The 15,177-nt window shown below is 42.6% G+C and overlaps 1 protein-coding gene across 1 annotated transcript in view; it reads left to right on the forward strand.

Moving 5' to 3' along the window:
• Positions 1 to 214: 214 nt before the first annotated feature.
• epha10 (EPH receptor A10) overlaps positions 215 to 15,177 on the forward strand; it is a gene marked incomplete at both ends in the record, with an annotated part of 118,713 nt that continues 103,750 nt past the window's right edge. The window contains one exon of the mRNA XM_083684410.1: positions 215 to 293. Within this exon, the coding sequence (XP_083540536.1) occupies positions 215 to 293 (79 nt within the window). The remainder of the gene's footprint in view (positions 294 to 15,177) is intronic.

The following is a 15,177-nucleotide window of genomic DNA, read 5'->3' on the forward strand; positions in this document are numbered from 1 at the left end:
TTCATTGCACTTTGATGATGTCAATCTGAATCCTAACCCCCTCCTATCCGTATAAACACCCTCCCCCGAGATATCAAATAAGGCGCACGGTGCCCGGATCCTGCACTCGCCCGGACGGCTCTGTAGCGCGCGAGCTGGAGAGTGAGAGAGAGAGAAAGAAAGAGAGAGAGAGAGAGAGAGATGACAAGAGCTTCGCGGAGCTGGCCAGTCAAAGATGGAGCTTTTTAAAACGTTACATTCGCTGCTTTGGATATTACTAATTAATAAAAACAAGAACTGCCATGCTGAGGAAGGTATGTAAAACCGATTTTCTGACTTCTATTTACCGAATGTCCACGTGTTTTTTGGTCGACTCGCCAGCCCCGCAGGTGCGCACATTTTCAAGTTGAGAGAGAGAGACCGACGACGCTGTGTTTCCTATTCAAAGAGGGATGTTAAACACACTAACAATTTACAAATGATGTTTGGAAGGCTACAAGATTGTATGTTTGTAACAATATTACATCTCGACGCGGGCAGCTTCAACACATGTGGACAAATACTAGTATAACGGTTTTTGGCCAGAAATCCTGTCCAGTAAAAGCTAATGGAAACACAAGCGGATAGTTTGTTTCTTTCGGATATAGATTCATATTGCGAATTGAATCGGTTGTCACAGTTGTCAGTTATAAAGTGAATCTAGAGACTTGACATTCACCCACCTGTCATTTTGATATGAACCGGCAACATTGAAACTAAGAGAAGAGTTACAATTTAATGATTTATCAGACGACGATATCTTCTCCTACTACCTGTGTTATCATTTCCGTGGTTGCAGTATTCGTAGTTGCGATATACTTGTTGTGGGAAATGACATGGATAAACTGTATTCTGAGAAAATACAAAGTGTCACTGTATCACTTGTTGTAAATCAAGCATTGCTTATCGGTATTGTGCTCCAAAATGTATTTCAGCTTTACATTTCTTCTTTAAAAAGACGCGATTATTAGAAACAAATGACCTGTGCACTCTACAATGTCACTGTAGAATGAAGGCACTGGTTTAGAGCAACTGGTCTCCTTTGTCCCATTCCCCTCCACCACTCTGTCACTGATGCTTCTTCCCTGACATCAGTTCATAGTGTTGTAGCTGGCTCTTTGTGTATGCCCTGTCTCACTGGTAGAGGAGTCAGCCAGTGGTTGTAATGGTACAGAGTGGATGTTTGATTGTGGGGCTGGGGCTGTGTGTCAGTGTTAGGCTCAGGTGAGGGCAGTAAAGCGTCCTAATCAGAGCAGGGATTCAGAGGAGGAAGGACACATAATGGGATGCATCCCCCAGGCGCTTTCTAGAGGGTTACTTCTGGCAGCGCCTAAGCACAGCTGAGCCAGGCTGCTTTCTTTCACTCTCTCTCTCTCTCTCTCTCTCTCTCTCTCTCACACACACACACACACACACACACACACACACATTCTCACACACTCACATGACATGGTATGCATACAGTGAGTGCACACATGCAAGCTATACTTACAGAGAACATATGCCAGCCACTGCCAGCATAAGTCGTGTCTCTGGAATGCTGGTCTGTTGGATTGGATTCTTTGTCCTAATTGATGTTGTGACAGCGATTAATTGCTGTGAAAGCAATGTGTTTCTGAAGGCTTGGTTTGGCCGCACTGTGAGAGAGATTCACAATGGGAGAATTTGCCTCTGTTATTCTCTCCCCTATCCAGACTATTAGTGTTACAGAGAGACAATTCACTCTCCATCCCTACTCATCTGTCTATCTCTGCAAGTCTGAATGAACCCATACACATGTTTCATGCCAAACGGTCATGGGTATCTGTAACGCTTCTTTCACCTCTCATAGAAGAAGCAATCTCTTTGTGTGTGTGTGTGTGTGTGTGTGTGTGTGTTTCTCTGAGTTTCTTTTCATTCCTCTTTCTATGTACCTTGATGAGTGTTTCTGTGCAAGTCTCTGTTTGTGCATGTCTTGTTTAATTATGCATATCCCTTTGTGTATCCGGTTGCATGTCTCTTCAGATTCTACATTGACCTGTGTGTATGTGTGCATGCGAGTGTTCTCGTGTGTGTGTGTACTGCTCCCCCCCCCCCCCCCCCCCGCTTTAGCATGCGGCTCACATCCCCAGCTGGGTTAGCGACTGCTAATACGGCTGGGCCATGTAGGCTTCCCCCCCCCCCCCCCCCCACACACAGTCAATCTAGCGTTCGCCGCCGCTTTCTCATTCCCCGCGCCTCAACGCTAACACACCTTGGCATCTCATCGGGATCTCATTTACTCCCCCATCCCCTCCCACCCACCCCCCCCCCACCTCCCCCCTCCACCCCCACCCCCCCTCCCCCTCTCCCTCCGTTCCCTCCCTCTGTATTCACTCTGCAGCGGGGAGGCGATGCAGCCGGGGCTGAAACTGCAGCGTAGCCTCCGGGTTCATTGTGTTTTTTGCCGGCGTAGGTTTGTATCTGTCAGCATGGCCCGAGTGACGACGCCACAGACCCAGGGTTGGTCACCTGCACACGACGCTCTAACCTGCTACAGCAGCATTGGCATTGAACATGTGGCCCGTTCATGCAGTTTGGCCCCCCACTTACCTTAATTCTAGGTTTAGTTCTATGGTTAATTCTGTGGTATCAAATAAGCCATAAGTGGATTGAAATACAGTATTTGGCCCACATTGTAGTGATATATTCTTCATGTTTCTGTGCATATGTTAATGTCTGCCATCTATTTCTGATCAGATGGATGTTTCGAAAGCAGCTGACACAAATCCTGCATATCAGATGAGACAAATTTGCTCTGATTGATGCAAAATTCTTCTCTGACTGCCCACGCCTGAGCTCCAGTCCCCAGTCTCTCTGTTGGCTGAGCAGGAGAGGTTTGGATGTGATCGTGGCGACCTTACCGCGTGTGAAAGGTCGCAGTGATTTGCGAAGTTGGCAGGCGTGTCTGTGACATTCTCCCTCTGTGGGCTTTTCGGTCAGTGTCATTTTGATGGCAGTGAAAGAGAGGGGAGGAGAGGAAGAAGGAAGTGCCAGAGAGAGAGAGAGAGAGAGAGAGAGAGAGAGAGAGAGAGACCTAGAAATGACAAATTAAAAACGGTTTAAAACCCCCAGTAAAATCTGGTGTGAACTTTTGTCCTTATGGTTTATCAGTTGATTTATATAGCATTATAACATTGACTTGGTGATGGATTGATTAATTTCTCCTTTTATGGTCTCAGGTGGTAGAGGTTGTTTCCCGCTGGGACCATGCAAAACATGTGAGCACTCACTGTACTGAAAGTCGATTTGAATGAAAGCGTTGGCTAAATATATTGTTGTTATATAATTGTCTTTATTTAAAGCGGCCCAACGGTCACTTGATTTTCCTTTGTTCCCTGTAAGGACGCGCACTATTCTGCTGTATCGGCAATGTTATAGGAAGAATAGATGGCTTTTTAGATGGGATTAGCCTTATTGAAGAGTGTGTGTGTGTGTGTGTGGGGGGGGGGGGGATACAATGATAGATGGAATTTGGGATAGAATGATGGATGGACCTTTTATTGGCGGATGCTGAAGTATACAAGAGCTGATTTTTGCAGGATTTGAAGTAAAAGTTGTGTGTGGGTGTGTGTGTGTGGGTGTTATGCATTGGTATGCATATGTAAGCCAAACACGCTTTGCTCTGCTCTAGGTTATTACCAAAGCTGTTAAACACTAGGGGCTAAAGGTGTGCCTCGCACTGAATTTTGCATGTCTATGATATCATAATCTAGATGTATTATTTGTTAGTTTTCTGTATTGTTTGCTAGTTTTCTGTTACCACTATTTCATCTGTTAATTATTGAACGTGAAATGGCTAATTTGTCCTTGAAAAGTCCTCCGAACACTCCCATTTACTGCTCCGCCTATATTGGACAACGTTTGTCTTGGTCGCAGCGAGCATCTTGAGGTGACACCAAACGACCCAAGCAGTCTTTGCACATGGTTTTAGCGTTGCCAGTTTCATCCCAGCCCACTCCCGTCCCCACATCAGTAAATATTCATGAAGCCTAACTGGAAGTGAGGAGGAACATGGAGACACTGGGGAGTGTCCATACAGCAGGGGAGAAGATAGGAGAGGACTGCACATTGACAGAAAATCTTGTATCAAACATTGTAGACAGATTATTTTAACATAAAATGTTTATTGAAGACATTTATGCAAACATATTATGGGAAGTGGGTTACGGTTAGGGACCAGTTGATGTAGGGAATAGCTGAGCAGTGTGCAGGATAGGCTTATCATAGACGAATGGTGAAGAACTCAACTCTGGACTGAAACGCAGGACAGGATTTTACTGTGAAGACAAACACCACAAATGTGACAGTGTTTGTGTATGTGATTGACTGTACATACAGTAATGAGAGATTTTGACATGGCTCCTCACAGTGCTTGGAGAGGAAACATGAATGCCCCAGGGGATGAGAGGGCACTTGGGACATGGCTTCAGTTTATGACACTGGTATTTTTGAGTGGTGTGGTCATCACCTCGGGATATTCTACATTAGCTGGTTATTATAATTGTTTGTATGAAAATAATAAAAAGAAATTACGGCTTGAATTTACAAGAACGAAAAGTATCTCCTCCCACTCTTATTAAATACATGTTTCTAAGTTACATTTGTCTCATAACCACTGTTGAGAACATATAAAGTGAAGCTGAACTCTATTTGAACTGATTTTTTTCGCGTGAGTTTTGTGCAGCAGATAAAAGGGACCAGCCTCTCCTGGTGCAGGCATATGTAACTCCCCTTATCACATGGCATGTTGTTTTAAAGCCTGTTTTAAAGGTTATTTAAAGGTTTCAACGGTGTAAAAGGCCTAATCGCAAACAGCCACATTGAAAAAGTGTGTGCCATTTCCTTTCCTTTCCTTTTACAGGGTTGCCATGAACAATTTATTTGCTTCTCATTCCGTGCCATTGTAATGATAGAGTGGTGTTTTGGCGGACTATTTCATGTTGATGTCCATGCAGGTGGAATTAGAGGAATAGGCTGGTGAGCCCCGTCCAAAGAACCTACCTGCCTGTGAGCGAATGTGTTGGTTGCACCAAAGGTTAAATGTGCTGGCCCCTCGAAAGCTGTTGGCTTAAGAGACCATCAGCCTCAATCTAGCCTTGTTTAGGGTGCAGCATTACTTTCTTTATCAGAGGTGAGGAGGGCACAGAGTAGCCCCCCCCCCCCCCCCCCACACACACACACACACACACACACCGTAATAGGAGTCATCCTCCTAGTGTATTTTGCCCATCAAGCTGTATCATTGTCTTCCTATGTTGATTTGAAAGAGTTTCTAGTAGCACTCATAACCAGTCAGACAGTCAGACCGGCGAATTGGGCAGAACCGGTTATGTGAACCTCTGATCTGTGGTTTGTTTTCTCTGGGTGCTTGTAAAACACGAAGCCCCCTCGTGTGTGTCCACCCAGGACACTAAAGACACAGGAGATGTGTTCACGCCGTCCTCTCCCTGCCAGGAGCCTCCCCGTTCCCCTCTCCCTATCCACTCCGTGCTCGGTCAGTGCTCGACTAGCCGGGCCTGGCTCAGTGAATTCTGTTGCATTTATTTATCCAAAGCGACTTACAACAAATACATTTGTCTAAGTCAGTGAATCATCTATCCGTCAGTCATCATAAGACAAAGTGATCGACGCTCGGAACAGTGGCCGTAGGCAGTCACAATGCTAATGCTATGCTGTTCTCACTGCATATCCCTAAGGCAGCGGTTCCCAACTTTTCCGACTCAAGGCCCCCTTGAAAGTATATAGAATGTTTGTGGCCCAAGATACACCCGACCCCAAGTAATGATAATGCGGGAGCCAAACGTTGTTCTCACAAAAAGTTTTATTTGAACGATCAAGCTGTTCGTGGGAGACGGCACACCCTCAAAGCGGACTTCATCTGACAGCCGCAGATTTCCTATCAGTCACCGAACGAAAGGGACAGAGAGGGCACCTCAGGATGTGCAGGTTCACGTCATGGCTGGCCGGTGTTGGGCTACTACTGGGTTCGTCATCTATCGTGATGGAAACAGTCAAAACCACCCAATCAGTTCACAGTCCATACTGGAGCGAGAACTTCCCAGATTAACAGTAGATCAACAGTCGAGACAAAATAAACTTTTCAAATGTTTTCGGTAAAATGTTGCACAGTTCGGAACACAAGCAGGACGGCTTAGCCAAGTTTCACTGAAAAAAACCAGCATCTTGATTGATAGCAGTAGGGCGAAGTTTGGTGGAACATGGTAAGGTGACATGGAAACCTTACCTTAACAACATGATTTATTCAGTTACTTTACCAACTTTATTATCCGTAACCTAAAGTGGATGAGTGAACAGGCTCGTTAGGCAAAAAGGAAAGATGGCTTCTCAGCTTGCCCTTCCTCTGTGTGTTTGTGTGTGTAAGCCAGATAGATCTGTGTTCTGTGAGTGAGGACCAGCCCCTCCCCTCGTGCTCTCAGCAGCTGAGAGAGAAAAAAAGTGCTCTCTCTCTCCCTTTATGCATCCTAATGAAGCTGATATTCGTAGGCCTTTCTGTTAAATATTTATTATCCGTGCACATCAAAAATCCATATTTTTATTTTCTTCAAAAATCTAAGTTTGCCAGTGATTTGTCGGCCCACCTGCTTTACCCGCGGCCCACAGGTTGGGAATGTCTGCTCTAAGGGCTGTACTGTCTGTGTGCAGGACACTTCTCTAAAGTGTTTCAATATAGCGAAAAGCCATGTGTCATGTCATATTCATGTGATCATGTTCCTTCCTCCTCAACATAGTCCAAGTACTTCGAATTCAAGTGTATTGTACATTGTGGGCTTCTCCACGGCACTGATTTAATCTGGATTCAAGGGGAACATTTCTGTGCAAGCCATAGGAGTCCACATGTGAGTGAGTGTGTGTGGACTTATAAGCAAGTAAGGCATAGGTAGATTTGACATGCAAAATAAGGGGGTTTGATTCTCCATAGAAATGACTGGCGTAAAGGCAAGATAGGTTTCCACTGACAAAGGGTTGGTGCAGTCATAGAAATACGTCCTGTTGTTCTAATCATCTGCTTATCAGTGCTGTCAGCTCTGGCTGTTAAACAGCATGTACTGATCAGTAATTTAGATACAAGTGGCAGAGCACACACACACACGCACACACACACACACAGCGAGTTTCCTAGCCTTTGTGTGTAATTCTGCACCTCTCTCCTCTCCAGTAATGACCGTCATGTAGGAAATTTAGCTGGCTGGTGCCCGCAAAGCATTTCCCCATTTCCTATAAAACCCCATTAATCTTTTAGAGAGGCATTTGACCTTTTAAACTCATTAAGCCCGGCTAGGGAACCTACACACGCACGTGCATGCATGCACGCACACGCACAAGGGTGAGCAGCATACACACATACAACATACTGTAGACTCATTTACACATGGGTGGTTATCGATTCACAGCTGGCTCCATCACCTCGCCATTGCCGTGACAACGTCCCCCCCTCTCCTCTCTCTCGCCCCTCTTCTCCTCAAGAAGTGTGGGTTTGACCAGTGACCTGGAAAATTGCCCGACCTTTTAATGCGCGGTGTCCTCAGCGATGAATAAATACATAAATCGCACGGCTCCGGCTCAATTGCTTTTGCGACCCCCCCCTCCCCCTCTCCCCCCCCTCTCTCTGCTCCCCCCTACCCTTCACCCCATCTGAAATGAAATTATAGCCCCCGTGGAGTCTGCTATTCACAATTAAAGGATCCTAGCCGTGGGTCCAGTGAGAGCGGTGTAGGTGGTGGAAGCGGTAATGGGGAGAGTGGCGGTGCGTTGTAACTTGTCAGCATGGGCCCATTTTTGTTCAGTTGTTTGGCAGAAGCGAGAGTGGAGTCTGGGGGAGAGGACAGAGAGGGGGGAGGAGGAGAATTGGGTAGGCAGGAGAGAGAGTAGGGGGAAGGGGAATTGGGTAGGCAGGAGGGAGGAGAGGTGGAGGGATGGGGGGGGAAACATGGATATGAGGAGGGTGGGGAGTGAAAGAGTGTGAGAGAATGTCGGGTTTTGGATACCCTTCGGAATTGAAGGAGTCTTCTTTCTTCCCTAGTTGACGCAGACGTTTCTAACCGGCATGTTCAGAACTATCTGACAGCAGCCTAGATGAGGGTTAGGGGCCTTTGTTATGATGCTGAAGGGGAAAAAGGTTATTGGGTGTGTCATTCCTTGTGAACCTGACCCGTCTGGGTAACACTTTCTGGTAAGGGTACATGAATTGACATTATCGAATGCAGTAGTTAACATCCACAAATAGTGAACTAATACATTAAGAAACCATTAATACAAATTGCAATAACTGCATAAATGATTTCCTAATACATGAATGCATGGTTTGTACTGCTATTTGTTCATGTTAATAAGATTTACAACTGGACAGGAAGTCATGTAATTGTCAGCATGAATAAACGTATAACATGAGCCCAAGCGCTCTTTTGACATTGAATAATTCATGTTTGTACTGCTATTTGTTCGTGTGAATAGGTAAAGGTTTACTACTGGACAGAAACTCATGTAGTTGTCACCCAGCATGAACAAATGGGTAATATATATTATACATGAGCCCAGCGCTCATTGACATTTCTGGGGATGAATGGTGTTCTGAGGGCAGCTCTGCCTTGAAGGAGCAATGGTGTCATTGGTTACTCAACGAGCAGAGTGGACCGTTCGCTTTTCAACCTCAAGTCCTCATTCAAACCAAGAAAAACGAAGGAAGTCATCTTGCCAAAAGGTAATATTTTTCAATTTAGTTATTTATGGCGTCAGTTGCATATTGTTGTTTCTAAGCTAATCGTACAATTTGGAGTGAACATGTTTTTTTTTTCTTCAAAAGCTTATTTTAGCTAACTAGCTTGTTGTGACCACTGGTGTCTAACAAGCTAGCAGTTAAGAAAGCTAACGTTAGGTAGCTAAAGTATTGCTAAACACCATATAGTGAGCAAGCTGGTAACAAAGGTAGCTCATTACTTTGCAAACTTTTCAACAGCGTATTAACTATATAGATTATCCACAGAGGTAGAGCATGCAGATGTTATCCAGCATAGTAGCCACCTAGATATAGGGTGTTTATTCACTCTGCCCAGTGAGAGAAAACATACTTTGGTGATGACATTTCGTTCTAAAATACAATTACAAAAAAAACTATATGATCCTTCACATTGTGAATCGTTCAGTGGGGGTATTTCTCTAACATATGTACATTTTATCCCAAAAGTGTGATTTTGTAACCTAATACATCTGATAATAAGCACCAAAATTCTACTTTTGAGAATTGGTGGTCGTCTTCAAATTTGTTTCCGTAGGTCACAAAAAGCTAAATAAGCATGAAATGGGCTGAATTAAATGTAAAAGGCTTTGAAAATAAATTGCGGGGTAATTGGGGTAGGCACAGTGCTCTGTTGACGTTTCACAAAGATATGCTCGTTTTTGTGAGAAATCTTTGAAAATGAACAAAGATTTTTGGGCCTCGGGAAGGAGCATGTCCCGGGCCTTTGATAAAAAAGTGAATCGTAACACTATTGTGTCAACAGCGCTGATAATATTGAAAAACTGGGATTTGTAATAGGGAGCAGACTTTGTACATCTTGGTTATTTATTTACTCTTTATACTTTTTCTTTTAAAAAAACATTTTGTCCTTTGATTTTGATATTTTTTCACTTTCAAAAGTTAAAGAACCCCTCAATAAAAAGCGCACAACAATAAAAACATAATGTCCCGACATAATGTTTGCCCTAAAGCAAACGGCAGCTTGTGGAACACAAAGGATTTGCGGTAGAGTTGAAGGAGGGAGAGTAGCAGATCAGCTCATGAAGAATGGAGAGGTGAGCAGAGGGAATTGTTTAAATATCAAGATATAACTTGGAGCAACTTGTGTTCCAAAAATATATCTACAGTACCTACTTTCACACCGTAGGTTGTAGTCATCACCCATTCTCTCTACCGTCTAAATGAAGCCCTTATCTGTCAAATGGGCAGCTTTTACACTCAAGACAGCTCAGAGAAATGGGGAAAATGTTTTAGCGGTATTTTTATAATAAGCAGGACACATAATGCAACCTATAACACAATAAAGTGAGGAATTTTCATGGAGACAGGAGTCAGGGTTTTAGGTTTCAGTGGGATTGATAAAGGATAGGAAAATACTGTAGCATTGAGGCTGTCGAGGACAGGAGATATATTTTCTCTCCCATGCCAACCTCTACTCTGAATAGTTTAGTTTAGTTTACAAACTTCATGGCTATGGATTGCTAGACAGGTAGGCCTATTTGTGACTGTCTGAAGACAGTGACAGCTCAAATAGGCAGTTATTTTATAGCCTCGAGTGTAGGCCTAGGGGAATTCCCTGTATCTTTGGTGATATACGGATATCTTTTAGGATTCAAGGCTCTAGATTGTAGGAAATGACTGAAGGTTATCATACGGTCCAAATCTCTGAGCTGCTCTGTGGCTGTTCACCGTTGCTCCATTGACAATGGATGGGGGTCGTTGTTGCCCACTGTCTTGCATATTCACTAGAGTGTCGACTTACCTGAAAAGTACAGATTGCCAGGCGTACCATGTGACACAACCACATGGTTTTTATCCCTCTGGAGGGGTCTGTTATCTTAATGATGTTTATGATCATGTTAAATGATAACGATCTGTTGAGAAGATAATGTGCAAAAAGTGAGTTCTAAACATATTTCGAAGCTGTTCGAACATTTGTGTACTGTTAATAAACACTTAGGTAAAACAGCCTTATATTTTGGATTATGATGGGTTAGTTTTTCAATAAAAAGACTTGTATGGATAATTGGATGATGATTAATTGTTCATGCTTACAGCAGGGTGTAAAGTTGTTCGAAATCTGCCACCGTGGCGAAATTCAACATCCTCCCTAATAATAATATAACCCCCGTCCCCAAAATGGACTTGCGGTGTTGGACATTAGCATTTGAGGAGGCAGCCTCCAGAGACAGAAAGGGGAAAACTTCCCTAGAACCCCCCTGGAAGTAACAACATGTTTATATGCAAACCGAGTACCGGGTACGACACTGCATTTTAGAAGACGCTTTCGTAAAACCATTTGTTTTCATTTCAAAACAGATTTCGTAAATGAAATATTTCTCTTGAGATCTCATTCCCTGATCACTACCGATTAAACATAGCCATTACAACCATTAGAAAGCTTGAATGTTACATACTGGACCTTTCAACTGTTAGTTAATCATAGGTAAAGGTCGGATATTTCACAACTTTACTTGAGGGGGCACAAAAAGGATGAACTAATGGTCTAACACTTTAACATTAAGTAATTAATGGATTATTACTACTTATGGCACATGAGGAAATCATTAGTAAAGGTTAAGTTGTTAAGAACTTCACTTCAGGTGGCACAAAAGGGATGAACTAGTGATGAAGTGTCAGTAACTAATGCTTACCTACTATGTAAGGCACATTAGATCTCTCTTCTTCTTCTCCTCTGATTAATCATTGGTAATGGTGGAAGACTTGACTCCCCTTCAAGATGACCAAAGAGGATGAATTATTGAAGTACGAGTAGTAAATGCTTTCCAACAATTTATGGCACATTAGTTAAGTTTACTGTAGAGGTCCTCTTTGAATATGAATAAGTGTCATTAGTGGATTAATCAGAGGAGAAGAAGAAGAGAGTCTTTATTAATCAGTGTTTATGGGAGTTGGTGTTCTGCCTCATTTCAACTCCTCCAGTACACACTCCCATACATATAAACACACACAGAGGAAGGAGAGGTTGGAGGAGTCAATAACGCAGTGCCCGTGGCGGTAAGTGCCTTGCTCAAGGGCACAAAGACAGGTGATTACCACAAGGACTTTTTGATACTAACAGCCCTCCAGGTAGGTTCCTCTAACCTCTGCCCCCTAATAGGCTGTAATGCCACATCTGTGCATTCACTGGCAAAGGTTTGAAGACAGTGGACATCCGTAAATTCACTGGGCAAAATGATGCAGTCCACAAGGGTTTCTCATTCCTGACGAGTGCAGAAACCAACGTTTGAATTATTCACGCAGCGATACCAACTATTTTACCTGATGGTAGCACAGGGCAACAGCATACCCAACAGTGTAAGAAAATAATTATGACAGGAAACCACTCTTGATCTCTGGACACGTGTTTATGATGGGAGGACGAAGATGGTCAGGTATGTCTTTTCAGTGGAAGTGCAGGGAACGCTCTCCCCTAAATAATAAAAAAAAAAAGCTTCACACGCCCAAATGTCAGTATCACTCTTGTTCCCACATTTGTTCATGTAACCTACTGTATTCGTTAAGGTCAATTCAGGTACTCTTATCAGGAAGTCTTACCCAGGTCTTTAGTAGGTTGGCCAGAGAGCAATGACGCACTGTTATTGCAGCAGTGTGTCTGCCTGCCTGCCCTTGAATAAATGTGTGTGTGTGTGTGTGTGTGCGCATTAATTTACAAGTGGGTGTGTATTGTTTGGTATGCACCTATAACAATTCCTCGTCCTGATTGCAATCAGAGAAGCATGAGTTGGGGCTGCTTCCAGGGCCCTCAGATACACCTGCTTTATTCAGACAGCCATGTCAGTCAGGAGGGTTTAGAACCATGTCAGTCAGCTTCAGGATGGTTTAGCATCATGTCAGACGCAGCAGTATAGTGATTGTTGATCCAGCGCCCCATGCCTACCTTATCCTGAACTCCTGAATCACAGAACTTGCACTGATTACCACAAGGTGAAATGACATCAAATAAATCCCAAACAAACTAGGTCACACATATGTGCCCCCCCCACCTGCAATTAACACACACATATGCCCATGCTGTGTGTGCTTCTCTTCTAAAAAAAAGAAAAACAACACACACACTACTTGTAGTGGAAATGTGGAATTATGTGAAAAATAGGAAATATGAATGCTAAGTATAAAATATTTACAGTAAATGGTTCTCCTCTCTGGCTTCACTTCTGCAATCATGAAATGGTTTTCTACTGGCTCCTCCCAGCCTCAAGCTACACATGTTCAGTGTCCATGGTTATTATTGAAGGATGCATGAGCAGTGTTGGGATTCGTTACAAAAAGTAATATATTACATATTACTTGTTACATTTAACACAAGTAATCTTGTTACGGGCAGTTCCGCGTAAAACGACCCATAAGGACAACAATGTGAATTCATCAGAGCATTGTGTGTCATACAGTATGAAAGCTAAGTGTCTATATTTTGGGGAAATGAAGTGAGAAATACAGAAATTTAAACCATCTTCCATCATAAGAGTAGGGATAAGCAAAGACTTTGACTTCTGGTCAAACATATGGAAAAGCATTTAAGAAAACATCTACCAGAAATAGTCTTTAATTGTCAACTAATATCAACACTTTTTTTATATTTCAAAATGGTTTGGCTTCAGTAAGTTTAAGAATCATTGCCCAGTCTCATGGTAATTCTGTTACCAAAAAATATATTTTCAATTTTCTCTACCAAATCGGTAACAGAATAACCAAATCAAATCGGTAACGGAATTACTGAAATTGAATTGGCTACATTCACTTATTGTACAGGTTGAACAGAACCTAAAAGGGTTCTTTGGCTGTCCCTGTGGGAGAACCATTTAAGGAACCCTTTTGGTTTCCATGTAGAACGCTTCTGGATTCTATGTAGAACCCTTTTGGGTTTCATGTAGAACCTTTTTCATAGAACGTTCTACATGGAACCTGAAAGGCTTATACATGGAACTTAAAAGGATTCCAAAAGGGTTCTTCCACAGGGACAGCCAAAAACAGTGGACAATCAAACAGTAGTAATTACAAACCACTGCATCAACGTCCTCGCCAAGCACCGCATCAACATCCTTATCTCATGCTCCACTAAATGGAGACTTCATTGTTGTTGAGTACAGTGGGGAAAAGCCAGCAAATCACACAAATATGGAGGACAAGTGTTATGACTGTTGTGTTGTCTTGTGTTCTGTTGTGTTTCTGTCCCTCTACCTATCTCCATCCTTCTCAGGCATTCCGGCAATCAATTTGGTTCAACTGCACCTCATTCCTCATCACCTCCTTAGCCAATCAGAGGATGGCCCCGTTGTATTTAAACCCAGCACTTCCATCCCTTCACAAGATCCTTTTGTTTCTGTCTGTCTGTTCAGAGCGTGTGTGTGTAAATTCAGCGAACATAAGGATAAGGACATCTAAGGATTTATCTTCATCATTAAAGAGCACACTGACACATATGGTGTGGTGTCCCTATGACAGATTCTTAGGATCCTTCCCACACCGGTTGCAAACAATAAAGAACGTTTTAATTTTGCGGAGGCTATCTCTAAGGTAAAATACACTTTTCTGCCAAAAGTGTAGGCTATTTTGGTTTTGTATAATGAAGAAAAAAACGCTGAAAACCACAAATGTCATTGATTTAATCACATTAACACATGAGTTTCAATGGTGTTTTGTGATTATTTGCAATATACAAGTTGATAAAATAAAACATTATTACCTTAGTGTCTATTGTATATTTCTCTTTATTTCCATATTTTAGCTACATCATCATGTACAGAACAACATTCAAATCCATATATCATGTGTTTCTGTAGGGGATCCATTAGTAATTATGTTACTGTCATTCTGTTACCAGATGTAAATCCACTTAACTTACTGTAGCTCAACAACCAAAACAGATACTTTCAAACTCAAGGTATCATCTGATAGCTAACACACCACTCTGTAGAAAGATATATGTGAATCTTAATTTGGAGCAGATATTCAACAGAGTTTTGGTGAATTGATAAGATTAAAAACCCAGGGAGATTTTAGGGTCATTCCGTTACTGAGCTTTGAAGCTGCACAATTCTTAAAGTAAATGTGTTTTGTTTTTTAACCCTAACCCTATTTTTTAACTCTAACCTGAAACACTTGAAACAAGGCTTTTACAGTTATTGACCTATCTGCACCAAACTTGGTATGAAGCATCAATGAATGGAGGTGCTCACAGGTTCAGTTTTGTTTACCATTTGAACAACATGGCCACTATTAACCAATAAATTGTCCGGGTGGCATATGAGGCTTAGACCCTGTTAATCGCTGCTTGCAGCTTTAATTTATTAAATGGTTGTTACAACAAACAGTTGCTCTGAAGATCTTCACTATCTGTAGCTGTCCATAATTGCTCCTAT

Source organism: Argentina silus (genome assembly GCF_951799395.1).
Source record: "Argentina silus genome assembly, chromosome: 14".
Classification (NCBI taxonomy): domain Eukaryota; kingdom Metazoa; phylum Chordata; class Actinopteri; order Argentiniformes; family Argentinidae; genus Argentina; species Argentina silus.